The sequence below is a fragment of the Phocoena phocoena genome, chromosome 15, assembly GCF_963924675.1.
Source record: "Phocoena phocoena chromosome 15, mPhoPho1.1, whole genome shotgun sequence".
Taxonomy (NCBI): Eukaryota; Metazoa; Chordata; class Mammalia; order Artiodactyla; family Phocoenidae; genus Phocoena; species Phocoena phocoena.
In genome coordinates this window covers 75,785,491-75,810,853 of record NC_089233.1, presented here as the reverse complement: position 1 = coordinate 75,810,853, position 25,363 = coordinate 75,785,491, and the positions used below count along the sequence as shown (strand labels likewise).

The 25,363-nt window shown below is 48.5% G+C and overlaps 1 protein-coding gene across 1 annotated transcript; it reads right to left on the bottom strand.

The window, feature by feature from the left end:
- Positions 1–2,634: 2,634 nt before the first annotated feature.
- Positions 2,635–20,574, bottom strand: LOC136135434 (somatomedin-B and thrombospondin type-1 domain-containing protein-like). Its single transcript, XM_065893309.1, has 5 exons — positions 20,331–20,574; positions 11,583–11,777; positions 9,170–9,248; positions 6,342–6,518; positions 2,635–2,752 (listed from the first exon to the last, which is right to left on the bottom strand). The coding sequence occupies exons 1-5, from the start codon at positions 20,572–20,574 to the stop codon at positions 2,635–2,637; spliced, it is 813 nt and encodes a 270-aa protein (XP_065749381.1).
- Between the last annotated feature and the right edge of the window lie 4,789 nt (positions 20,575–25,363).

Below are 25,363 nucleotides of genomic sequence, written 5' to 3'. Positions count from 1 at the left end.
TAGTGAGTGTTCCTTTGGTGACTTTTTGACGTCAGAGGGTCGAAAACTCCACCCTCAGATGGTGCTAAGTGCCCTCATTTTTAACATACAGAGGCCTGTAGCTTGGTTGCACCTGCGTAGAACAACAGTGACTGCACCTTTTTCCAGTCACCTTTCCCTCCGCTCCCCATGCCTCAGACCGCCCTGCTGCTTTATTGTTTATCCCATAAATACCCTGAGCTCCTTTGGGAGGCAGATTTGAGACTTGTTCTCCTACTTCCACGAGGTTTGCAAACCTCGTATCTCAGCGTTTTGGCTTGCTGTGAGTCAGGCAAAATGAAGCTGGATCGGTGACAAAGCAACACGCTCCAGAAGGACTACCCCAGGTAAATGTCCCATTTCATGGTACCCGTAACCCAGTGTTTCCCACCACAGCCTCTGCCTTCCTGTTCGGTCAAGAGCACAGGCTTTGGAGCCCAGTTCGAATCCCAGCTCCAGAATTTCCTGGTAATGAGAACTCGTACTGGTCATTTGACTTTCCTAAGCCTCAGTTTTTCCTTCTGCAAGTGGGAGAAAGATCATCCACCTTCCAGGATCCTTGAGGGGATTAAAACAGGCATCACTCCTCAGGGGCTGGTTTTTCAACAGTAGCTATGAGGGACTCCAAAAAGTTTATACTACAGAGGTGGGGCATCTCAGACACTTAGTCTGCTTGGGAAGACAGCAGCTAAACACACATAAGATAATTTCCATGTCAAACGACCTCCTGCGGCCAAAACAAGTGTAGGGGCAGAGGCAGAGAAAACCTTCTTCTAGGGAACCTGGCCTGGATGTGAATCGGGGCAGCCCCCTCACTGGCCTCCTGACCAGTCAGCACCTCTTTCCCCTGCGTTGCCCCAGCTCCTCACAGACAGACAGACACACACAGGTGCTGCTGAAATGCTTGCCCAGTGACTCATTCACACTCCCAGAGACGGGGAACAGTCAGTGATTCCCAAGAGTGCCCGGAGTCCTGATTTAGGAAGGAGGATTGAGTAGCAGGAACATGTGGGCCAGTCCCTGCCCAGCCCCGAAGACTGCGGAAAGATACACCCCTCCCCCAACTCCATCCTCGGAGCTCCTGGGTCCAAAGGCTGGGAAGGTTGGGCCAGCACACTCGCATGCGGACAGGAAGTGAGCCAGGACTCCCCCACAGTTCTTCATTCACTATCACCGTGCTTCCCAAAGTGAGGGACTAATAAATGAGATCGTTTTACACGAATTCAGGACAGGGCACTAAATAATTGACTACAAGATGAACCTTGAAAACGTTATGCTACATGAAAGAAGCCAGACACAAAAGACCATTTGTATGATTCCATTTATATGAAATGTCCGGAATAGGCAAATCCATAGAAACGGAAAGTAGACTAGTGGTTGCTTAGGGCTGGAGGGGTCTGATGAGTGTGCAGTAACGGCTAATGGGTACAAGGGCTTCTTCTAGGGGGGCACAGAGAGTTCTAAAATGACACCAAGTTATACGATCTTACGAGTATATTTAAAAAGACTGAATTGTACACTTTGAGGGAATGGTAAAATATTGTGAATTCTATCTCAATAAAGGTGTTAAAATGCTTATTAATTACAGTTGACTCCCAAGGGGAGAAAATCCGCTCCCTTTCAAGTCCCTTGTAATTCCTCTAGTTTGTCAAGGGCCTAGTCTCCATTAGATGCTAGTGTCCCCACACTCCCTCTCACACATGTGCTAATGTCTTGTTTGAATAAGGAGAGAGCAGGCTTCATGCTCGGCTCCTCGGGCAACGATACCTCACCAGACTTGTTTGGTTTCCATTGTGTTTGTTTTTCTGATTGCCTTCTGATTATGGCACCTGATTGTATTGAGCATTATGGTGTACCAGACACTATGCTAGGCAGAGGGGACACAGCAGGGAACAAGACAGACCAAAAACCTTGCCCTCCTGGAGCTGATGTACTGCTAGTGCAGAAAATCTTAGCAGTAGGTATAGCTCATGGGTTTCAAATCCCCACTCTGCCACTCACTAGCTTTGTGTCCTGGGGCAAGTAAACCTCTCTGTGCCTCAGTTTCGGCCCATGTAAAATGGGGATAATAACTGCACCTAACTCAGGATCCAGTGAGTCAGTATGTGTAAAGGGCCAGGACAGGGCTTGGCACACTGTACCTACAGTACTTGTACCTTAATAAATGTTTGCTACTGTTATTTATTTTCATTTCTAGTTGTGATTTTTTTTAAAAAAAACATTTCCTATTTATACACATATATGTAAGTATAAGCTTCCTTTATAAAAAAATTTATTTAAGTAAAAAAAAAAAGGATGAGTGAGGTGGGGTGTCAAAAAGAAAAAGGTACAGGTAAGGAAAATAGGGCGAAATGGAGAAGGGTGTATTTAGGAGATGAAATTTGGGAAGCCCTGAACTAGAGGGAGATGGCAGTAAGGCTGTGACTCAGCTGGCACCCAGTGGAAACATAAAGCTATTTTCAGTGTCAGCATAAGGACAAGGCTTGTTCCTTCAGTCTCAAATGTGCAGGTTTCTCCCCACTCCCTCGTCCTGGAGGATCCCAAGCCCTGGGGGTTTCCCTGCCACCCAGGGAGGCTTTGGAAAGAAGGGCTCTGGACAGACGGGGGTCATCGCTGCTAGAGGAAGACGAGGCTGTGGACCTCGGGGCAGGAACAGTCCCGGAGCTGCCCAAGCCTCTCCCAGGTCCCTCGGCACCGGGGGTGGCCGGCTGCTTGCCACAGCGACAGCTGGTGCCTGCAAGACATGGGGCTGCTTCAGCGGCGTCATGACTCCCCTGGGCGCCAGGGATATTTGCTTTCGGGGGCCCCTTCTCCATGCAAAAATGTTTTAAATCAAAGTTTACAACTGCATTATAAAAAGATAAATACAATCCGGGCTGGAGTCAGTATCAGATCTTCATTACTATTACATCTTATTTCTTCCAATTTTAAGAGGATAAAATTAAAGCATTTTTGTGGAGCCTGAACATGTGTGGGCACTGGGCCCTGTGTCTGCTGTGCTGATGAAGAAGTTGGGCTGGCCGCAGAACTGCTGACCCTAGAGGCCACCCGGGGCAATCCAGACTTGGCTCTTAGGGTCTGGTGACACTAAGACATCCTTAACCTCCCTGCGCCCCACTTTCCCTCCTGTTGGGAGGCAACAGAGTGGAGTGATTAAGAAAGGTTTTGGAATGGTGGGGTGGGGAGGTTCATGACCCAGCTGCTAGGAGCCTCTGACTCTTCAATGAATAACAGATAACTATAATCTCCACCCCTCTGAAGTGTTGGGAGGGTTTGATGAGATGCTGTGTGCAGAGAAAGTAAAAATGATCATGACAATAATAGCTAACCATTTCAGCAACAAGAATGAACGATCCAGTGCTACAAGGCAGCCACGTGCACGGACCTTGCAAACCGCATGTCGAGCAAAGGAAGTCGAATTCTAAAAGGTACATCCTGTGCCACTTTATATATGTGAAGTTTGGGGGGGGAAATTTAAACTGTAGTGTTTAGGGATCTGCACCGAGTTGCGTAAAGCTATAAAGAAAACTGTACAGTGGATTACCATAAAAGTCAGGATGGTGGTCTCCTCTATGGGGAGGGGAGGGGCTGCGGTTGGGGGTGGGACTGCGGGGCTAGCCAGGTTCTGTTCCTTGCCTGGGTGGTGACTACCCAGACGTGTCCTCTTTGCAAACATTTATTAACCTGTTCATATATGTTTTAGCCAATTCTCTGTAGGTATAATTCACATCTTTTAAAAATGCAAATAATGGCAATAATAACACACACAGATTGTCTTATGTGCCAGGCACTGTTCTAAGCTTCTAAGCACAGTGCCTCGCACCTAATAGGCACTTCACAAACGATAGCATTTAAAGTTACCATTGTTACTGCCATCCTCAGTGTATAAAATGGAATGAATGTCCCTTGTCTCAACAGGGCTTGTGAGGCTTGAGTGGGAGCTCACATCTAAAGCACCCACTTGGTGCCCAGCACACAGTAGGTGCATGACTATAGCAGGTGTTCCTTCTGCTTGTCCCAAACTCAGAGACACTTCTCATGCTAAATAAACCGTCCTAAAATCCCAAAATGGCAGGCTAACCCTCCCCGGGGCTGGGCCCTTTGCATGCCCGCCCTCACCAGCTGCCCACGGAAAGAATCTGGCTGGCAGCTCGATCCTCCATCCTCACTTTGATCCTCCTCCTCTGCCCAGTCCTGCCTGGTGAGCTCATGCCCCCAGTCAGACCTTCCGTCACCTGTTCTGTGAGCCTGGCCTGGCTGGGGTGGGAGCAGAGAAAGATGCCCCTGCCTGGCACAGACCTGGCTCTGCTTTCCATCTCTATCCATGCCTGGTAGAGGCAGCAGTCCCTGCGACCCTCATCTCAGCCTCACCAAAGTGCCATGTTCCTGGAGTATTTGCATCCAAAAAGAGAAGTTTGGGATTAATCAGAGTTTTAGGGCTAGAAAGGCTTATTCAAAGATGGATAAGTAAACTGAGGCTCTAATAAGTGAGCATCTAGTCCAAAGAATGAATCTCTAATGGTAGAATCTCAGGTCTAGGACGAGTAAGTGGTGGAGGGGAGAGGTTGGAGGAAGGTTGGTTGAGAGGGCCTCCCTATTGTCTGCCATTTATTTATTGGGCACCTACTATGTGCCGGGTTCATCACATTTATCACGTGTCATTTTCACAAAGTACATATATTATTATACCCATTTTATAGGTTAAACATGACAAGAGCAGCTTCCACTACTAAGCATCTATGAGGAGCCAGGTGCTGTGCAAAGGGCTCAGGATCCTTCCCACCATCTGAATGGTGGGGACTGTCAGGGTAAGAAGGGTTTGCCCAGAGTCACATACCTAGTAAGGGCCAGAAGTGGGATTTGAACCCAGATCTGTGCAGTCCCAATGCCTCTCGTTCTGATACATCTGTCCCTAACACCCCAACAGGCACTGACATTCCCTGCTCTAGGTTTACAGTGAGCAGGGCTGCTCAATTTTAAAAGTCAGGAAACTCACATCCTTAGACATGGGAGAACTCCCTGGAGAGACCCCAGAGAGAGCTCTTGTTCCTACAGTCAAATAATCCCTGCATGGAAAAGCACAGTCAGTGGAAAACAGTCTAGACTTGTCTTTAGAGCTTGGCCGAGGAGTCTGAGCAATTTATGTTCAAAGCCTGTTTCTGCCACTTGCTAGGTGTGTGGCCTCGGGCACCTCTTTGTGAATCAGTCTCCTCATCTAGAAGGAGAGGATCCTGAAAGTATCCACTTTGGGCTCGTGGAACGTTTCAAGGGCATCCTGTGCGTCAATGTGTCCTCACCTCCTTCCACGCTCCCCCTTGCTCATTCCACACCAGCCTCAATGGTGGCATGCTCCCGCCTCAGGGCTTTTACACTTGCTGGCCCCTCTGCCTGGAATACCCTTCCCCCAAACCTCCACATGTCTACCTCCCTCATTTCCTTCCGAACTCTGTTCAAATGTCACCTCCTTAGTGTCACCTTCCTTAAAAAAAAAAAAAAAAATCCCCAGAACTTCCCCGATCCTGCTTACTTTCCCTAACACTTATCTCCCATCTGACAAATTACAGATTTACTTGCCTAATGTCTGCCTCCTCAGAGCAGAATGTGTCTCCATAAGAGAAGGACCACAGCTCCTTTGTTCACTGCATCTCCCCAGTACCCAAAACATTGTCTGGCACATGCTCAATGGTAAGTGCTCAACAAATATGTACTGAATGAATGAATGAATATAGAGCTTAGAATAAGACTTGGCACATAGTAGGCACTCAATAAACTTTAGCTACTATTGTAATGCTAAGTGCTTTCCAAGACATCTGCCCTTGTGGGAGGAGTCTAGGGGGATGATAACAGCCAAATCTGGGTCAAATCCTGTGTGACCTTGACTAAGTCACCATGCCTCTCTGAGCTTCTGTTGCCCCATCTATAAAGTGAGGGTAACCAAACTTGGCTTTTAAGGGAATTGTAAGGATTCAACAATGAAACCAGCTCCCTTTTCTTGAGTACTTTCTGGATGTCAGGAGCTATGCTAAGTCTTCAACTTGCACAATCTCACTTCACTTTCATCATTGCCCCATGAGGAGGTCCTCTTATTATCTGCATTTTCAGATAAGGAAATTGAGGTTCAGAGAGGTTATGAGATCGCCCAAGGTCACACAGCTGGAAATGGCAGGAGCTGCTCCTCCTCGGACACTGGGATCAGAACCCTCCTGCGCCCTGCCCTGGCCAGGAAACAGGCTCCCGCTGCCTGGGCACCTTCATCTCTCAGGCTGCAGAGGGGCCCCAGGCTCTACAGTCGCACTTCCCCATGCCCGAGTCCCATGGCTTACCCTCCGGCCCCTCCACCATCCCCGTAGCAGCGCCGGCTCCTGGCATCCTGGGCAGGCCACTCACACCTCACACAAACTGTGTGGCCCTGGGTCAGATACCTTGTCCACTGGGCATGGGGCGCCCTCACCTGCTGGCAGCTCTCTGGAACGGGCCCCAGCCGGAACTGGACACAGTACCTGCAGCCACACAGGAAGACACCACCCCAAACACCTGTGAGCATTTATGGAGCACCTACTGTGTACCTAGCCCTATGCAGGCTCAGGTTGATACAGTGTCTCCCTGCTACAGAAGAAACCTTTTGGGCAACTCAATCTGCATCCATGAGACTTGGCTCCTGCTTTTTCAAGTTAACATCATTGAGGGCTTCCATGGGCCAGTTCTTCAAACACCTTATCCAAAAGATTATATCGTTTACTTCTCATCTCTCTCCCCCGCAGTAATGTCAGCTCCACAAAGGCAGGAATTTGTATCTGTTTTGTTCACTGTTGTGTCCAAGTCCTAGACTAGGACCTGGCTCGACAAAAATTTGCCGAATCATTTGGTCCAATGGAATAGGGAAACCCTGCAAGGTAGATCTTGGCCCCAGCTTACAGGTTAGGAAACTGAGGAGCAGAAAGATAACTTGCCCAGAGTCACACAGCTAATAAGTGGTAGTGCCTAAAATGGAACCGCCTAACCCCAAAAGCCTCAATAAGCACTCCACCACATTTCGTAAAAGATCCTATTTTACGGAAAAGATTCACTGCAAGAATTATTTAAATAACTGTCCCATTCTGGAGTATCTGAATTAAGACCCAATTTGCTAAAATTTTACTTCGACCCAACTTTTTCTACAAGTAGTGGTAAATGGCACCCCCTGCTGCAAGAGATGCAGCTTGTCAAGGACCCCGGGAGGTTATTGTGAGGGGCTGCTGCCCCCTGGTGGCTGCAGCCTCTGGGAAGCCCAAGGAGTGGACAGTTTTCTTCCAGGAACAGCCCAAAGCCGGCCCAGAGCCCTTTCCCCTCAGCTGCCCCAGAACGCCTCAGGAACCTGTCCTTGCCAGAAGCCTGTGATAATTGGAATTTTCGCCTTCCCAACATTCTTTCTCTTGCCCTTTTGGTGGTTTATTTGGGGAACTCTTGTCCTCACCCTATGTGGTCTTGGAGGGGCAATCAATCAGGATGCCTGGTCCTGGCTCCCCATACCTGCCCCTAGAGTGGACAGATGATTCAAACTGACCAATCAGAGGTCCCATCATCTGGGTCACAGTGACTGGTTCAGGGATGGGCCTAGAATCCAAGTAGGACCAATCAACCTCCTCCAGAAATTACACAATGAGACTGGGAGGAAGGACCCCGTCAGCTGGGGCTGCTAAGCTGGGAGGATGTGGGGCTGCTCATGGGCATCTTGGCTACTACAGGGAGAGAGACTGCTTGAGAATGAAGCCAGTATATGAAGGCAGAACGGGGAGAGGGAGTCCTGATAATATTTGACCTCTTGGCTCCAGTTCATGCTTGAAGTAATATTATTTCAAAACTTCCCTCTCAGTTATAGGAACCAATAATTCTCCTTTTCACCTGAGCCAGTTTGAGCTGAGTTTCTGTGCCTTGCAGTGAAAGGAATCCTAACAAATAGAGCTCTCCTCTCCATCTCCCTTAGCACTGCCTTAGTTCAGACCTTATTCTTTCAATTAATATTTGCTGAGTATCTGTCATGTGCCAGGCACTGTCCTAGATGCTTGACCTCATCACCACCATCAGCCACACACTGACTCCAGTCCCTGAAATCCACCCTTCAAAGGCACAGGGCTACCACCCTGGTCCAAACCACCTTCCTTTCTCATGTGGACCATTGCTGTAGGCCCCGCATTGGTCTCCCTGGTTCCCTCCTTGCCTCTCTACGATCCATTCTCCAAATAGTATCCAAAGGGACCCTGTGAAAACCTAAGTCAGATCCTGTCATTCCTCTGCCCAAAACCCTCCCATGACTCCATCTCATGCAGAGAAAGTACCCAACTTCCCACCACAGCCTATAGACCCTGTGTGATCTGACCACCCCCCTCCCCCCAATATATCATATTTCCTACTCTCTCTCACTCTCCCTGAATTCCAGCCTGAACACCGGGCATGTCCTGCCTCAGGACTTTTGCACTTGCTAGTCCCTTTGCCAGTCATGCTCTTCCCCCAGATAACCTCTTCAATATCTTAGTTCCTCTAAACAAGGATGTCCCTGGCACATCCACCCTCTTCCCTGCTTCATTTTTCTCCATAGCACTTAGCACCATTTGACAGCCTATGTGTTTGTTTATTGTCTGCCTCCTGTGAGGCAGACTCCATGAGGACAAGTATTTCTGTCCTTTTCTCTTCCTTGCTGTAGACCCAAGGCCTAACGCATATAAACAACATAAACATACCTGTCGTATAAACAATAAACACTGAGTGAACGAGTAAGTGAATGAAGCTGAATAGAGACCAGGCATTAAGGACTCAAAGTTCATGTTCATGGGTTTACAAATGTAACAGGACAAGAAATGGGGAGATGTTAAAGGAAGAGAGAGGGCTTCCCTGGTGGCGCAGTGGCTGAGAGTCCACCTGCCAGTGCAGGGGACGTGGGTTCGTGCCCCGGTCCGGGAAGATCCCACATGCCGCGGAGCGGCTGGGCCCGTGAGCCATGGCCGCTGGGCCTGTGTGTCCAGAGCCTGTGCTCCGCAACGGGAGAGGCCACAACAGTGAGAGGCCCATGTACCGCAAAAAAAAAAAAGGAAGAGAGAAACATGATGAAAGTCTAATCCAAGGAAAAATGTTCACAAATCTGAGTTTGACTTTGGGTTCATTTGCTTCCACTTACCCTATTGTCTCCTGCTTCTTGGGGACACCTCGCTTTTCTCGTTCTTTCCCGTAGCTGCCTGTGGTTATCAGAGCAGGGACTGTGGGCCAAGGAGAAAACAGAGTCAGGTAGCCCAGCACCACCGCCCCCAAGGCTATGACACCACAGGAAGCACGATTAGGTACTCCTGGTGTCAGAGTCATGTCTGTGGTAGCCCTAAGGAGACTGTGGGGTCTTGTAACTGGGTAGATAGTCCCCACAAGTACCCCTTATGCAGTGATGGAGGCAGGATCATATTATCTCTTAGATTCAGGGCCTAGCACAATGGGTTGTATAGTGAGTCCCAATAAAAAGTTCTTCAAATGAATGGTTTTGATGAATGAATAAGTGAGTGAGTGAGAAAAAAAGAGATGAGTTGATAACTGAATGGATGGATGGGTGGCTGAAATGATATAAGAAAGGAAGAATGGATGGGTGATGAGTAAATGGGAAGATGGGAGGATGGAAAAAAGGAGAGACAGAGATGATGAATGGAAAGAAGGATGGATGAAGACATGATAGGTCGATGGACAGATGAAGGGATAAAAGAACCAGACGGATAGATGAACGAATAGGTGGGAAAATGTAAGGATGGAAAAAAAGGGGGACAGAGGTATGGACAGATAAATGAATTAATAAAATTATCTTGTTGGGCCAACTTCCAAGCCTCTTCCTTCCTGGAGCAGACAGAGGAGAACACAGAGGAGAATTGAGGGTCAGTCCATGAGAGGTTGGTGATTCCTTAGGGGGAAAAAGAGCCCAAAGACGTCCCTACCCCTGCCCATTCTGAGTGATGGGGCTGAATCCAAGATATGGTGTTGAACTAATTAATGCTTGTGATCGAGAGAAGGTAACACACTTAATACACAACTTCCCTTTTCTCTTCTCTTCCAACATCCAGTGCTGCTTTTGGTGTAGGCTAGAGCAGCGAGGAGAGCCCCAGAGAAGCCCAGATTCTGGTTCCAGCTCCCCCTCTTACAGCTCAGTGATCTTGGTCCTTTCAGAGCCTCAGTCTCCTCATCAGCAAAATGAGTATAATACTAGGGCTTCCCTGGTGGCGCAGTGGTTGAGAGTCCGCCTGCCGATGCAGGGGACGCGGGTTCATGCCCTGGTCTGGGAAGATCCCACATGCCGCGGAGCGTCTGGGCCCGCGAGCCATGGCCACTGAGCCTGCGCATCCAGAGCCTGTGCTCCGCAACGGGAGAGGCCACAACAGTGAGAGGCCCGCGTACCGCAAAAAAAAAAAAAAAAAAAGAGTATAATACTAGAACCTATATCATACGGTTATTGTCAGCGTTGAATAAAATGATGCACGATGAACCATGTATCTTGGGCAGGTGTTGTGCCTCCCTGAGCCTTGGTTTCCCCTTCTGTAAAATGCATAGTAACACTGGCCTCACAGAGTCAAGTAATGTGGCCAAGTGCACGGCAGATAGTAGGGGCAGTAGTAGGGGCAGTCAGGAAAATCTTCCTGGAGAAAACTGACATCTACACAGGAAGCGATGAACCAGGCAAGTTAGATGTGGGTGGCAAAGGAGAGGGAGGAGGATTTCAGGCAGAGGAAATGACATTCCCTCTTTCATCACCCCACTGCCACCATCCTGGTCCAGACACCTTCCTCTCTTGCCTGCACCACTGCAGTCACCTCTTCCCTGGCCTCCCCACTGCCCTCTGACCCCTTTCAGTCTCCTGTCCCCACAGTGAACAGAATGATCCTTTAAAATGTAGACAGAAGAAGGAAGGTGAGGTCACAGGAGGTAAGAGCCAGAGCACTTGAGCTTGTAGACCATGATGATGAGTTTGGGCTTCACGAGGGTGCGGGATACCTATTGGAGAATTTAAAACAGGAGGGTGACACTGCGGTAAGGTTTGGTGAAACGAAGAACATGTGCTGAAACTAAGGGGAAAGAGGCCTTTTCTTCCAGCTGCTAGGCTGGTTGCAGGGAAGCCTAGAGCTATCAAAGACCATTACAGGGGGAATGCCTACCTGAGAATGAGGCCAACTCATTAGAAAACAGAGCTGAGAGATGGAAATAGGTTCCTGGCAACATTGCTTGAGCTCCTAGATCCAGCCATGCCTGAATGCAGACCCTGAGATGTTAGTTACATGAGCCACACATTTTTGCTCACGTCAGTTTAAAATGGGTTTCCTGTCATCTTCATTTAAACAAAGCCCTGACTGATTCACAATGGGAGATGAGTAGAAAGAAGACATCGAGATGCCCAGAGGAAGTCAGAGCTTCTTACCTCATTCAGAGGGTGAGGAGGGGGATGAGGGAAAAGGAAGACAAAGTCCCACCCTAAACTCAGACCCCACACGGAAACTTATGGAGGGCCCTGCGGTCCGGCCAGCCTCTTCCCTCTGACAGCCACCCCCAAGGCCACCCCAACTCACGCAAGGACTGTTGGCACTCCACACCCTGGTGGCTCCAGTACTCCACGCAGCCAGCCCGCTCTTCCAGTGGGGGGCAGGGAGCACCCCCGTTCCTTGGCTCCTGCAGGACATGCCTTTGGCGGAGACGGTAAGAGACCTGGCAGGGCTTGACACAGCGACTCCAGCCGCTCCACTCTGCCACGACGCAGGAGACCGCTGGAAGAGAAGGTGGCGTCTCCAAGGACAACTGCTATGGAATTTGGGCAGCGGCCAGGTCTCGTCCACCTTCCCCACAAGCCGAACCCCCCAAAACACCACAGTGAGCACCAGAACTTCTGCAAACCTGAATCCACATGTGCCTTAAAAGTTTCTCTATGATAAATTTGTATACATCTACCTAAACTTAGAATTCCACGTTCTATTTACCCATCATCCTGTTGGCGATCATTCCAGTGGTTTCCATCACCCATTCCTCCAATTAACATTTCCTAGGCACTTATGGCAACCGATTTCACCTCCCTGTGCCTCAGTTTCTTCCCCTGTCAAATGGGTATAAGAATAGCGTTCACCTGATAGTGTGGCCTTGAGGATTCAACCAGATGTGACGTATAAAGCGTTCAACTCCTGGCACACAGCAAGTGCTCAGTAAACACTAGCTGTTCCTCTGCAGCCGTGAAGCGAACCATGACTACACTAGCAACAACGTGGATGGAAAGAAGTCTCTTGCAGAAGCTATTTCTGGTGTGATACTATTTAGATACAGTCTTAAAAATGAAAGAGTGCTATATAGTGTTTAAGAATTCATATAGGTAATATACATTACATATATATGATACTATATATGTATATATCACATATATATGATATTGTATTGATATACATACCTAAGTATATATATGTCAATCTTCACTATTCACAGATTTGCTATTTGTGAATTCACCTATTTGCTAAAAATTGATTTGTAACCCCCGAACCAATATTTGAGGTGCTTTTGTAGTCATGCACAGACATACGCAGAACAGCAAAAATTCGGAGTCACCCAACATGCACATTTGCAGCTGAGGTCAAACGAGGCCATGATCTGCCTTCTTGGATGGATGGAGCCAGTGGCTGTGTGGTGCAGTTCAAGGAGCTCCAGCTCCGGGACCAGGAGGACGGGCTTTGAATTCCAGCTCTGACACCTGTTAGTGGGGCAGTCTTGGCCAGTCACCTAACACCTCTGAATCTTGTTCTTCCCTTTTTTAAAAGAGAATCTATGAGAATGAGTTGTTTTTAGGATTTAAGATTATAATCTGTGTGAGATAGGTGTGTACATATTTCCCCTAGGAGCAACGGTTCAGTACTTGTCAATTCAGTGTTCATGGGGATTTTATAGACTACCATCCATCATGAGAACTGACTGTATATAGTTTATATACATTGAATATATGTGTGTGTGTGTGTGTGTGTGTGTGTATATATACATATACACACACACACACACACACACACACACACCCCTCCGCAGGAATTATAAATACCAAATTCAGCATAGCAGTTACCTCTGAGGAGAAAGGACAGGAATGCAGAAGCTCCAGTGGTATTCATCTAGGCTTATTTCTTAGCTTTTCATGAGGGTTTATTATATTGTTCTCTCCACATTGGGCTAGGTCTGAAATATTTCACCATAAAAAAAGAAGGAAGTTGCTGGGCATCCATGTCCATGAGATGCTCCCTGTGCTACCACAGTCAGGGGCCCAGTGAGTAGGTATTTTCTGATGATGTGGCCTTTGAGACCTTCAGCTTCTTCACCCAAGTCCACAGTCCCAGACCAGGACTGGGCCAAACCAGACAGGGAAGGCCATCTGGCCAAAACGTGGGATCTTCAGACTTTCCCCAGGGAGAGAATTTCTTGACAAAAAATTGTCAAGCCATGGACTTCCCTGGTGGTCCAGTGGGTAAGACTGAATGCTCCAAATGCAGGCGGCCCGGGTTTGATCCCTGGTCGGGGACTAGATCCCGCATGCATGCTGCAACTAAGTCCGCATGCTGCAACTAAGAGCTCTCATGCCACAACTAGAAGATCCCGCGTGCCACAACTAAGACCCAGTGCAGCCAAACTAACTAACTAACTAATTATTAAAAAAAGAAAAAAAAAAAAGAAATTGTCAAGCGTTTCTTGACAGGCCTTGACAGTCACTCTCACTCTCTCTCTCTCTCTCTCTCTCTCTCTCTCACACACACACACACACACACAGACACTTGTGAACACACAGGGCACTACTGCTGTCAGAATTAGTTCACTCATTCCACAAACATTTACCGAGCATCTCCTGTGAGTTGGGCACTGTCCTAGGTGCTGGAGACACCATTGGGAACAAGAAAGACCGGGTCTGTCCTCATGACAAACATTCACCAGCTATGAGACATATCCTAGTTCAGCAACTTGAAAATGCGAAGAAAAAAAAAGTGTACATTCTTGAACTGAGGGAAGGAGGTGATTGTGTTGTAAACACAGACAGTGTTGCTTCTGGCACCTCAGGAAGTCACATACTCCTTGCATGGCTCTCAACTCTGAGCAGAGTTGAAATGCTCAGGGGAAGGAGGGAAGGAGGAAATAAAGTACGACAGCTGAACAATCATCTATTGCTTTCAACACCCACCTAATAACGATGTCAATTATGTCACTGCTGCTGGACCAGGCAGGTCAAGTCCCGGACTTCATGTAATCCTCACAACAACTTCAGGGTCCTTCTTTGTGCTCTCTGCCCCGCAGGGAAGCCTGTGCATCAGAGAGGCCCCCTGGCCAGTGATTGAGTTTAGCCAGTGATTACCCTCAGTCCTGTATGGAGGGGCCCCTCAGCCATGGATCCTGCCCTCACCAAGCTCCTATAACACCACTCCTCCCTGCCCACACCATAGCGAATGGAACCCTTGTCAAATTATGTTCCATTCAACTCTTCTGGGCGTACCGCCTGTCACTCGCCAGAACCCCAACTCCTACATATATATATATATATATGTATGTATGTATTTGCGCTATTGTCAAATCCATCTCACAGGAGAGGCAAGTGGAGCTTAAGGAGGCTGAAAGTCTAAGTCAAGACAAGACGCTGGAGTCACACAAGCTTGGATTCCAGCTATAGTCTCACAGAATTGGTGCAATGACAGATGTGCAGCACTAGGAAGATAGAAAACACTCAATACAACAGGGGACTCTGCATTTATTCAACAGCTATTTGGGGCCTACTATATGCCAAGCACTGGCCCGGGTGCCGGGAACACAGAGGAGCAAAGCAGAAAAAGCGCCTGCCCTGGAGGGGCTGACATTCAGTAGGGGAAACAGACAAGAAACAATACAATATATGAGGTAATTTCAACTAGCAACCCATGCTCTGAGAAAATCCAAAGAAGGATAAGAGTGGCAGGTGCAGGGCAACAAGAAACTGTTTTAGATAGAGGGGTCAAGGGGGGCCTCCATGACAGAGGTCATCTGAGGAGGTAAGGGAGGGAGCTGTGTAGGTATCTGAGGGGAGATGTTCCAGGCAGAGGGAACAGGCAGTGCAAAGGGCCTGAGGCAGAGTCCTGGTTAGATGCTGGAGGGACAGCGAGGAGGCCAGTGTGGCTAGAGCATAAAAAGCAGGAAGGAAAGTGGCAGGAAGTGATGTCAGACAGAGGCGGGCAGTGATAGCATACAGGGCCTTGATGACTGTTGTAAGGAACTTGGACTTTATTCAAAGCATGAAGAAAAGCCACTGCCAAGTTCTGAGCAGAGGAGTGACATTATCACTATTAAGGTTTTAATAGGATGTCTCTAGCTGCCGGATGGGGGTCAGGGCAGAATCAGGGAAACCAATAAAACAGCTACTGCAGTTGTCCAGGTGAGAGAGTATAATCTACAATAGAAAAATCTGCTAGTGGGGACATCTCTGGTGGCGCAGTGGTTAAGACTCCGTGCTCCCAATGCAGGGGGCCTGGGTTCGATCCATGGTCAAGGAACTAGATCCCACATGCATGCTGTAACTAAGCAGCCCACCTGCTGCAACTAAGGAGCTAGCAAGCCACAACTAAGACCAGGTGCAACCTGCTCTTAATATTAAATAATATTATTTAATGTTAATAAATAAATAAATATTTTTTTAAAAGAAAAGAAAAAAATCTACTAGAAAAAGTGAGTTTAGTGTCAGTGTTCACAGAGCGGCTGGACAACTGACAAGGAGATGGCAGCCCAGATTCAGGCACTGGCTGGGCAGCCGGACCAAGGGAATGTGATTATTCATATCTTGTCAGCCTCCTCAACTAGAATGTCAGCTCTGTGGAGGCAGGGGCCTTGTTCCCTGCTGAATTCCAGGACCAAACACAGTGCCTGACACATAGGGACCCAGTAAATAAAGAGTCAGTGAATTCTGAATGAGCAAACTGTGCCTTAACGACCACAAAGGAAATGTGACCGCAAGTTGGCATTCCAGAAAGGTACCACCAGGTGGCAGTGTTTCTCAAAACAAAGGCCATCCCACCTTTTTCTGAGTAAAGGAGATAGAAATTCTAGCTTATCAGTGCATCTGAAAAAGAGGGAGATGCGAGGAGCTTTTAAGGTTGCTCTTCCAGCCCTGGAGACCCAGATAACATCATGTCAGCAGAGCCTGCTGGAGCCAGGCTGAATTTCCCACAGTCCCCTTGGATCCCTCTGCCCTGCCGCCAACAGGCCCAGGCTCAGCAGGAAATGCCTTTCTGGACAATTCAAACCCGACCTTTTTCTCTGAACCTCACTGCCCAGCCCCCTGACTGTCCATCCTCCTCACTGTCTAGCAAAAGGATTTTTCTGGAATGCAGTTCTGACCTGTCACCTGAAATCCTTTACTGGTTTCCATCTCCTGTTGAGGTGTTTTCACAAAAGGTCTTTTGTAAACACTAGCGCTAAAAATGTGTTTCCCCAGTGCATCCACAATCACCCCCTGCCTCCTCTTCCTCCTGTTTGATGTCTCAGCACACTTTTACTTCGAGTTCCCTGAAATGCAGGGGCCGCTACAGCTGGAAGTGGGCAGCTGTCATTTCTGCCCTCCCAGACTCCTTACCCCTATCTTCTGGTAACACCGCCTCGGTTTTCTTTTGAGGAAGCAACCCTCCCCACTCTCAGTCCACATAGTTTGGGTAGGGCTGACCTCACCTTCTCAATCCTGGGATTGGGTACATATGTGACCCAGACATGACCAGTTGACATATTCCTTCTCCCTAGACTCAGTGATTTATTGGATCGTGGATGAGCATGCAACCCAAACTGGGCCTATGAGAACCATCCCTAGGAGTTTGGCTGGAGTAACTAGGTAAAGGATCTCTCATTCCACTAGGGACACCAGTTTGGAGCTACTAGGTACTGTCTTTATCAACACTCGGTGACAGCATGCCTGAGATTGAAACTAACACAAGCAGAGCTGAGAGGTGGAAAGAGAGTCCCGATGACATCCTTGGAGTCCCTGGATCCAGCCATGCCTGAAGTCAGAATCCATGGATTGTTTTTCAGTTACCTGTCCCAATACATCCCCTTATTAGCTTAAGTAATACGAGTTGTGTCACAACCCTCAGAGTACTGACTAGCACAATGAACACATAAGTGCATAAGTAGGGACTTTGATCCCTACAGGGTTGAAGTAAGAATTAAGGAGCATAAAATACTTGAAAACATTCAGTAAGGAACTTGAAAAACATGAAGTAATGGTGTCCATCCTTTAAGGTTTTACTAGCCGCTCCAGACCCACCCTCTTCCTGACCCCACCCCATCCTCACCAATCATTTCCAAGCCTCCGCTTGCTCTAACTGAGCAAGCCAACCTGTCGCCCATAAATAGAATATAAGCTTGAGGGGGACCAGAGTCCCATCTTTCTGGCCCCCACTGGTCTCAGCTGAGCTGGGCACATAGCAGGTGGCCAGCAATGTAATTGAACTGAAGGTGGGCAAGGTCAAGGGCTCCTGTTTCACCTGAGGGCTCGAGCTTCCCTCCTGCGACAGGCTGAAGTCCTCCCACCCTCAAGCAACCATATGGTATTGTGATCTGGAGCCAGACTGCTGGCGTTCAAATCCTAGATTTACTGCTTAATAGCTGGGCAAGTCAGAGTAGCTCACTACCTCTCCATGTCTCCGTGCCTCATCTGTAAAATGGGCGTGATAACACTATCTATTCCATCGGGCTGTTATGAGGCTTAAAGGAGACAATTTATTTAAAGCACCTAAAACAGTACCTCCCCAGCAGGTAATAAGTACTCAGTAAATGTTAGTGGTTTGTTTGTTTTTTGTGGTACACGGACCTCTCACTGCTGTGGCCTCTCCCGCTGCGGAGCACAGGCTCCAGACGCGCAGGCTCAGCGGCCATGGCTCACGGGCCCAGCCGCCCCGTGGCATATGGGATCCTCCCGGACCGGGGCACGAACCCGGTCCCCTGCATCGGCAGGCAGACTCTCAACCACTGCGCCACCAGGGAAGCCCTGTTTGTTTGTTTTTAAGCTGTCCTCAACACCTCCCTCTACCACAATCAATTCCTGAAGTTAGTCAACTTTATCGCCTAAATCACTCATGACAAAACATATCTTGCCTCCTAACTGGTCCCCATGTCCCCTTCTGCTCTGCTCCCCTGGGAGGTGGAAAAGTGAACTTTTCCCAGGTCTATTCATAAGACCTCAGCTCTGCCCAGCCTAGACAAGGGGGCAGGTCCTAGACCTACTGCCTTTTTGACATCTTCCCAAAGGAGCAAAACAAAGAGGTGGGCAAAGCTTTGAGGCTGCTGGGCCCACCAGCCCAAGCTCTTTATGTAACGGGAACCCCCGGGGAGCTGATAACATCGTGTGATTCTGTCAGCGTGGATCAAACCGTGGGAAAGTATCACTGATCCCTCCACCTGGTTCCCTTCCTGGGTCCCCACTCCTGCCGTGTGACAGGGAAGCCCCTGTGGGTGCAGCTGTACTGAGAGCCTCAGCCCTACACTCTTGATGGCCACACGGCTGCATGCAGTCTCTGCACAGAAGCAGATGAGTACAAAAGCATTCCCAAGATAGTCCTTCTGCAAGTTTAATCTGGGGGAGTCTCATTTGCTATGATTTGGGAAGACAGCACATCCAAAATTACTTTTTCGTCTCTGCTACCTGAATTTCCACCATTTGCCACTCAAAGTTGTGAGGAGCAGCAAGGGGCTAGAAGAAAGGGGATCGCCAGGTCCAAATCCTACTGGATCACCTTGGCTGGCCAAAGCCCGCTCCTCTCTGAGCCACGCTCTTCCCATCTGCTGAGTAGGGACATTATTAAAGACCAGAGCCCCAGAGTGCTGTGAGACAGTAATCGGGTTGGATGAGAGACCCAGCCCACAGAGTAGGTTGGTGATCAATAAATGTTGGATCCCTTCAATTTTGAATTGTTTTAAAGCTGCCTTCATTTAAATATAAGTTCCTGATATCTCCAGGTAGAGGGCTCCAATCAATCACTCTTCTCCCTGACAAAGGAAAGTTAGATCATATCCGCTTGACAAGGTGACAGGATTTAGATTTTTGTGTCCAATGGGTGTGAAAAGGTTATTCCTGGAATTTAAAAAGGATGGAGTCCTCCCCACTGGGGGCTCAACAAAAGTGGACCCTAATTTCAACGCCTGGTGGATACCACTCTGGCAGGGGTCTCTAGAGGGAATGACCTAGACCCTGGTTCGGTGGCCACGGCCGGCACTAGGACCAGTGCCCGGACTTTACTTGCCCAGGGATCAGTACATCCCATCCCAACCCCCTCACACCTCCCCCCCCCCCCACTCATTCACCTAAGTTTTAACCTGTTCCACACACACACCCAGTTCTTCCGCCCCTCCCCGGACCACCCAGCCCGTTTCCTCTCTCGGCTCTCAGCGTCCCTCCACTCCAAACCCTCTCCAGGCTTCAGCCTTTCTCTCGGCTTCTCAACACCCCCTCCATCTGCCTTGTGACCTCCCTGCCCGCGATGTGGTGCGTGATCCCACTCGCAGTCCCTATGCCCCACGCCCTTCCGCCAGCTAAGGTTGCCAGATAAAATACAGGACGGCCAGTTAGATTTGAATTTCAGAAAAATAATAAGTTTTAATATAAGTATGGCCTGTGCAATATTGAGGACATACGTACACTTTAAAAGTATTTGTTATTTAACTGAAATTTAAGTTTAACTGGGCATCTTGGATTTTTATTTGCTAAATCTGGCACCCAAGCGCCCTCTGCGCCTTCGCAACCCCTCCACGCCTCACGAGCCCTGATGATCGCATACGCCCCCTCCTCCCTCTTACCCCTTCCAGCCGCGTGCACCCTCCTTAGCGAGTGCGCCCCCTGCTCTCTCTTGCCCGCTCCTCTCTTGCACCCCTCAGTGCCCGCACGAGCCTATTTCTGTTGGGGCCCCCGCGTCCCTCACCCGAGCTCCTGGCTTGCGCGCCTCTTCCACGAGCCCTCCATCCTCGCGCGGTCCTCCCAAGTCCCGCGCGAGGGGAGGCCTCTCGCACCCTCTCCTCCCAAACGCCCCTCTATTCTCCTCGCATCCGTCTCCATTCCGCCCCCTCCCCCAGACTCGCGCAGCGGCGTCCATGCCCGCCCGAGCATCTTTCTCCGCGCGCACCTTTCCAGCCCCACTCTTCGCCTGGTGTCCTGAGCGTCCCCGTCCCCCTTGCTCTTGCGCCCCTCCAGGTCCAGAACCCCCTCCGAGGGCGGCTTCCTCTCTTCCTTGTACCGTCGCACCCCGGTACCCTGCTCCCCTCCGCGCTGGGAGCTCCGCCCATGCCACGTGCTCCCGGGGGCGCACCTGGGCAGGCCCGCGCGTAGTCGGGGCAGCAGTCCCGGACCTCTCTGCACGCCTGATCGCAGAAGCAGCGAGGGGGCCCGCGGGCCGCGCAGGTCGGGTCACGGCCCGGGCAGCAGCGGCCCAGCGCGGCGCAGCCCTGCCGGGACCAGAGCGTGCCCGACGGTCCCCGTGCCCAGGACACCGCGGCCACGGCGGTCAGAGCGAGCGCCAGCGGCAGGATCGGCGCCGCGCCGCGCGGGGCCATAGCCGGGCTCAGGCTGGGGACCGCAGGCCGACCGGGACCGACCCTAAGCGGCCCGCCCCATTGTGGGGCGGAGGCTCCTGGCCCGACCCCTCCCCAGACCCACCTCCTACCTGTCACGGAACTGTTATCCACCCCCATTCGTCCTATAAAAACTTTGCGCGGCTTGAGGCGGTGAAATATCAAGATAATAGTAATAATAACCGCAGCAACTTTGCAGCGTATCCCATTGCCCCCAGGTTCCAGGGAGTTAGAAGCGATACAGCGCTTCATCAAAACAATGCATTATAATAGATAACAGTGTATTGTTATAGCACTAATAACAGTAATAGCCGCTATGCCATAATTATAAGAGCAACAATAGCTGCCAATATTATTTAAATAGTAATAACGGGCATAATAATTGCCAGGTAAGCAGCTTGAGAGCCAGGCTGTGTACCAGGCCCTTTGTGTATCGTCAGTATTGCCCGAGTCCCTTGGATACACCTTCCTTTTTTGCTATATTCCTACCACTTTAACTATCATTTCCTGAATATTTATCCTTAAGTTGACCCATTTTTAAAATTTTTAAATGATTTATTTGTTAAAAACCTGTATCACTCAAGAGGATGAGAAGAGGGACTTCCCTGGTGGTCCACTGGTTAAGAATCCGCCTTCCAATGCAGGGGACGTGGGTTCGACCCCTGGTGGGGGAACTAACATCCCACATGCTTGGGGCAGCTAAGTCCACGTGCCACAACTACTGACCTCTGGTGCCTCACTGAGGCAGCCTGCGTGCCGCAAACTACAGAGCCCACACGCCCTGGAGCCTGTGCCACCACATCTAGAGAAGAGAAAATCTGCACGCCACCACTAGAGAGAAGCCCACACACCACAAAGAAAAATCTTGTGTGCTGCAACTAAGACCCGACACAGCCAAAAACAAAAAAGGAAAATAAAATAAATAAGTAAAAGAAAAGTATAATAAAAAAAAGAGGATGAGAAGACAAGCCACAGGCTGGGAGAAAATATTTGCAAAAGACACATCTGAAAATGGACTATTAGCCAAAACATGCAAAGAACTCTCAAAACTCAACAAGAAAACAAACAATTGGGTTAAAAATGAGCCAAAGACCTAAACAGCCACGCACCAAAGAAGAAATACAGATGGCAAAGAAGCATATGAAGAGATGCTCCACATCATGTCATTAGGGAAATGCAAATAAAACTATGAGCTACCACTACACACCTGTTAGAATGGCCAATATCTGGAACACTGACAACACCAAATGCTGGTGAAGATGTGGAGCAAAAGGAACTCTCGTACATTGCTGATGGGAATGCAAAATGGTACAGCCGCTATGGAAGACAGTTTAGCAGTTTCTTACAAGACTAAATACACTCTTACAACGCAAGCCAGCAATCGTGCTTCTTGGTATTTACCCAAATGAGTTGAAAACTTATGTCCATACAGAAACCTGCACATGGATGTTTATAGCAGCTTTATCCATAATTGCCAAAACTTGGAAGCAACCAAGATGTCCCTCAGTGAGTGAATGGATAAACTGTGGTACATCCAGACAATGGAATATAAATCACCGCTAAAAAGAAATGAACTATCAAGCCATGAAAACACACGGAAGAAACTTAAATGCATATTACTAAGTGAAAGAAGTCAATCTGAAAAGACTACATACTGTATGATTCCGACTATATGACATTCTGGAAAAGGCAAAACCATGGAGACAGTAAAAAGATCAGTGTTGCCAGGGATTAAGGAGGAAAGAGGGCTGAATAGGTGGAGCACAGAGAATTTTTAGTAGAGTGAAAATACTGTGTATAGTACCATACTGATGGGTATATGTTATTATACATTTGTCCAAACCCATAGAACTTACAACACCAAGGGCGAACCGTAGCATAGACCATGGGCTGTGGGTGATAAGATTGTGTGGATGTAGCTTCAATTTATCGCAACAAACGGATCACTCTGGTGGGGGATGTTGATGGGGGAGGGGCTGAGCAGGGGTGGGGAGCAGAGAGTTTATGAGAACTCTGTACTTTCTGCTCAATTTGACTGTGTCTAAAACTGCTCTTAAAAATAAAGTCTATTTAAAAAGAAAACATATCACTACCATAAGTGGAAAGCCGATAATATTTTTTTCCATAAATAGAATGAGAAGGAAGGAAGGTTGGAAAGAGAGAGGACGTGTAAGACAGAGGATACTGTAAGTGCGCTAAATCCTCATTTATTGGAGCAAAACTCAATAGATAATGTCTAAAGCTGATAAATCAACAAATGTCCACATGAGTACATTATTTAGGTCTATGGAAATAACAACGAGAAGAAATAGCTACAAGGGCGAGACACAGTTGCCATGCCAACTAAGAATGTGAAGATAGTCAAACTTCCTAATAAGACATTTCAAATGTAAAAGTACAGAGATACCATTTCTTACCAAATAGGGAAAATCAAAAATGTTGATTTCTCTTTGAATAGAATTGGGGAGGGTATGGAGAAAGGATATTGAGTATGAAGTTGGTGGACAAGTACATCAGCACAGTCTCTTTGGAAGACAGTCCATCAATATCTATCAAAATTAACAAAAGTGTGTATCTTTGGACTCAGGAATCCTTACAGGTAGAGGCATGTGTGCAGGAAAATGAGAGTACAAGGTTCTTTGCTGCTTCACTATAATATCATAAAGTTGCCATCAGGCTTCCCTGGTGGCGCAGTGGTTGAGAGTCCGCCTGCCGATGCAGGGGACACGGGTTCGTGCCCCGGTCCGGGAAGATCCCGCATGCCGCGGAGCGGCTGGGCCCGTGAGCCATGGCCGCTGAGCCTGCGCGTCCGGAGCCTGTGCTCCGCAACGGGAGAGGCCACAACAGTGAGAGGCCCGCGTACCAAAAAAAAAAAAAAGTTGCCATCAACCTCACTGTCCCTCATAGGGGCTGGTTAATATCCCTACAATGGGATATTATGCAGTCTCCTAAAATAACAAAGCACTTGTTTATGTACTGATACAGAAGATCTTGGAGATACATTATTAGGTGAAAAAGCAAGGTGTGTGACAGTGTTTGTAGCCTGTTACCATCTCTGCTTTATTTTAAAGAATATTTATATCATATGCTGACATATGCATAGCATATCTCTGTAAGGAGATGTACTAAACTGGTAGGAGTAATTGCTTTTGGAGAGAGGAGCTGCTGTGTGGTACCTTTTGAAATTTTTACATCATGCCCATATTACCTATTCAAATAAATGTGAAAAAAGAAAAAAAAGTTAAGTGATTGCCCCTAGAGAACTGAATAGGGTGTGGGAAGGGTAGAATGGGATGGTGGCTTTTAATTACATATATATAATAAAATATATATTATATGTATGTAACAATATTACATATATATAAAATATTGATTTACAAATGCTTTAACTACCAAGAAAAAAGAAAGAAAGGAAAAAAGAAGAAAGAGATACAGAAACAGAGAAAGGTGGTCTCTATTGATGTAAGGGTCAGTTGGGGGCAGGCAACCACTCCTGACCATGGCATGTCCCCTTGACAAGGACCAGGGGCTTCCTGTAGTTTCCAGCCTTCTTTATCTGGTTTCTTTCTGTCCTGCCAGGTTTGAAGCATCCAAGTAACTGGTGACCCAGTTCCCAGAAAATCTCCCTTGTTGTCCTTTTGTAAGGGCCCTGGGGGCTGTGGGGTTCTTGGCAGATGCCACATCTGTGGACACAAAGAGAAGCTTATTCTCCTCTTAGCAGGGAGGGGGGACCCATCAGAATGCAGAGAGCCGTCCAGCTGAGGCGGAACACCCCTCTCTCCATGGGTCTGGGCTGAAGGCTACTGGGCTCTGGGTGGGGGCAGGGGGGCTTCTCAGTCTCCCTTCACTGCTCACGTCTGTCTCAGTTATCTGCTGCTGCATAACGAACTGCCCCAGAACTTAGAGTCCTAAAACAACAATTTATTATTATCACTCATAGTCCTGTGGGTTGGTTCGGTAGTTCACTTGGGGTCTCTCATGCAACTGCAGTGAGAAAGCAGCTGCTGCTGGGAATTCCCTGGTGGTCCCATTAGGACCCCGCACTTCCACTGCAGGGGGCCCGGGTTCAATCCCTGGTCAGGGAACTAAGATCCCGTGAGCTGCTAAAATAAACAAACAAACAAACAAATAAATAAATAAGCAGCTACTGCTGAAGTCATCTCAAGGCTTGATTGGGCCAGACATCCAAAGCAGCTTCTTCACTCACCTGTCTGCTGCCTCGACTGAGACGGTTGGAACAACCAAGGACTAGCGGGCCATCTTTTTCTCTCCATATTGTCTTTTCACATGGCTAGCTTGGGCTTCCTCCCATCATGGTAGTCTCACAGCCAAACTTCTTCAATGGCAACTAATTTATCCCAGAGCAATGTTCCAAAAGCCAAGGTGGAAGCTACAGGGCTTCTTACAACCTCAGATGTCAGGCACGTCACTTCTACTCCATTCTGTTGGTTTCGCAGGGTCAGCCCAGAAATGAAAGTGGGAGGGGCCACACCGGAGTGTGAAGAGCAGAGTGTGTGGTTCTCTACGGGCCATCTTTGGAGGCCAGCCACTATAGTGTTGCCTGCCAGGAAACACTTTCTTCTCTTCCTCCTCCTCTTACCTCACCAGCCACTCCTTCTTAGTTGCTTTGAGTGGTTTTTGCTCATCTTCTGGCTTCAGATTAATCGAGTGCCCCCAAACCCAGATCTGGCCTCTTCTCTGCCCACACACTCTCCCTTACTGGTCTCATCTGGTCTCGCGACTCAAAACACCGATAAGTTGACAACTCCTG

Bases quoted from the DNA above. Each gene is read 5' to 3' on its own strand.
- LOC136135434 (XM_065893309.1), bottom strand. From the start codon at position 20,574: ATGGCCCCGCGCGGCGCGGCGCCGATCCTGCCGCTGGCGCTCGCTCTG. The intron at 11,778-20,330 runs GTGCGCCCCCGG...CTTCTCTTCCAG, and splicing joins CTACGCGCGGGCCTGCCCAG to CGGTCTCCTGCGTCGTGGCA. The intron at 6,519-9,169 runs GTAAGTGGAAGC...GTGTGGCTGCAG, and splicing joins AAGAAGCAGGAGACAATAGG to GTACTGTGTCCAGTTCCGGC.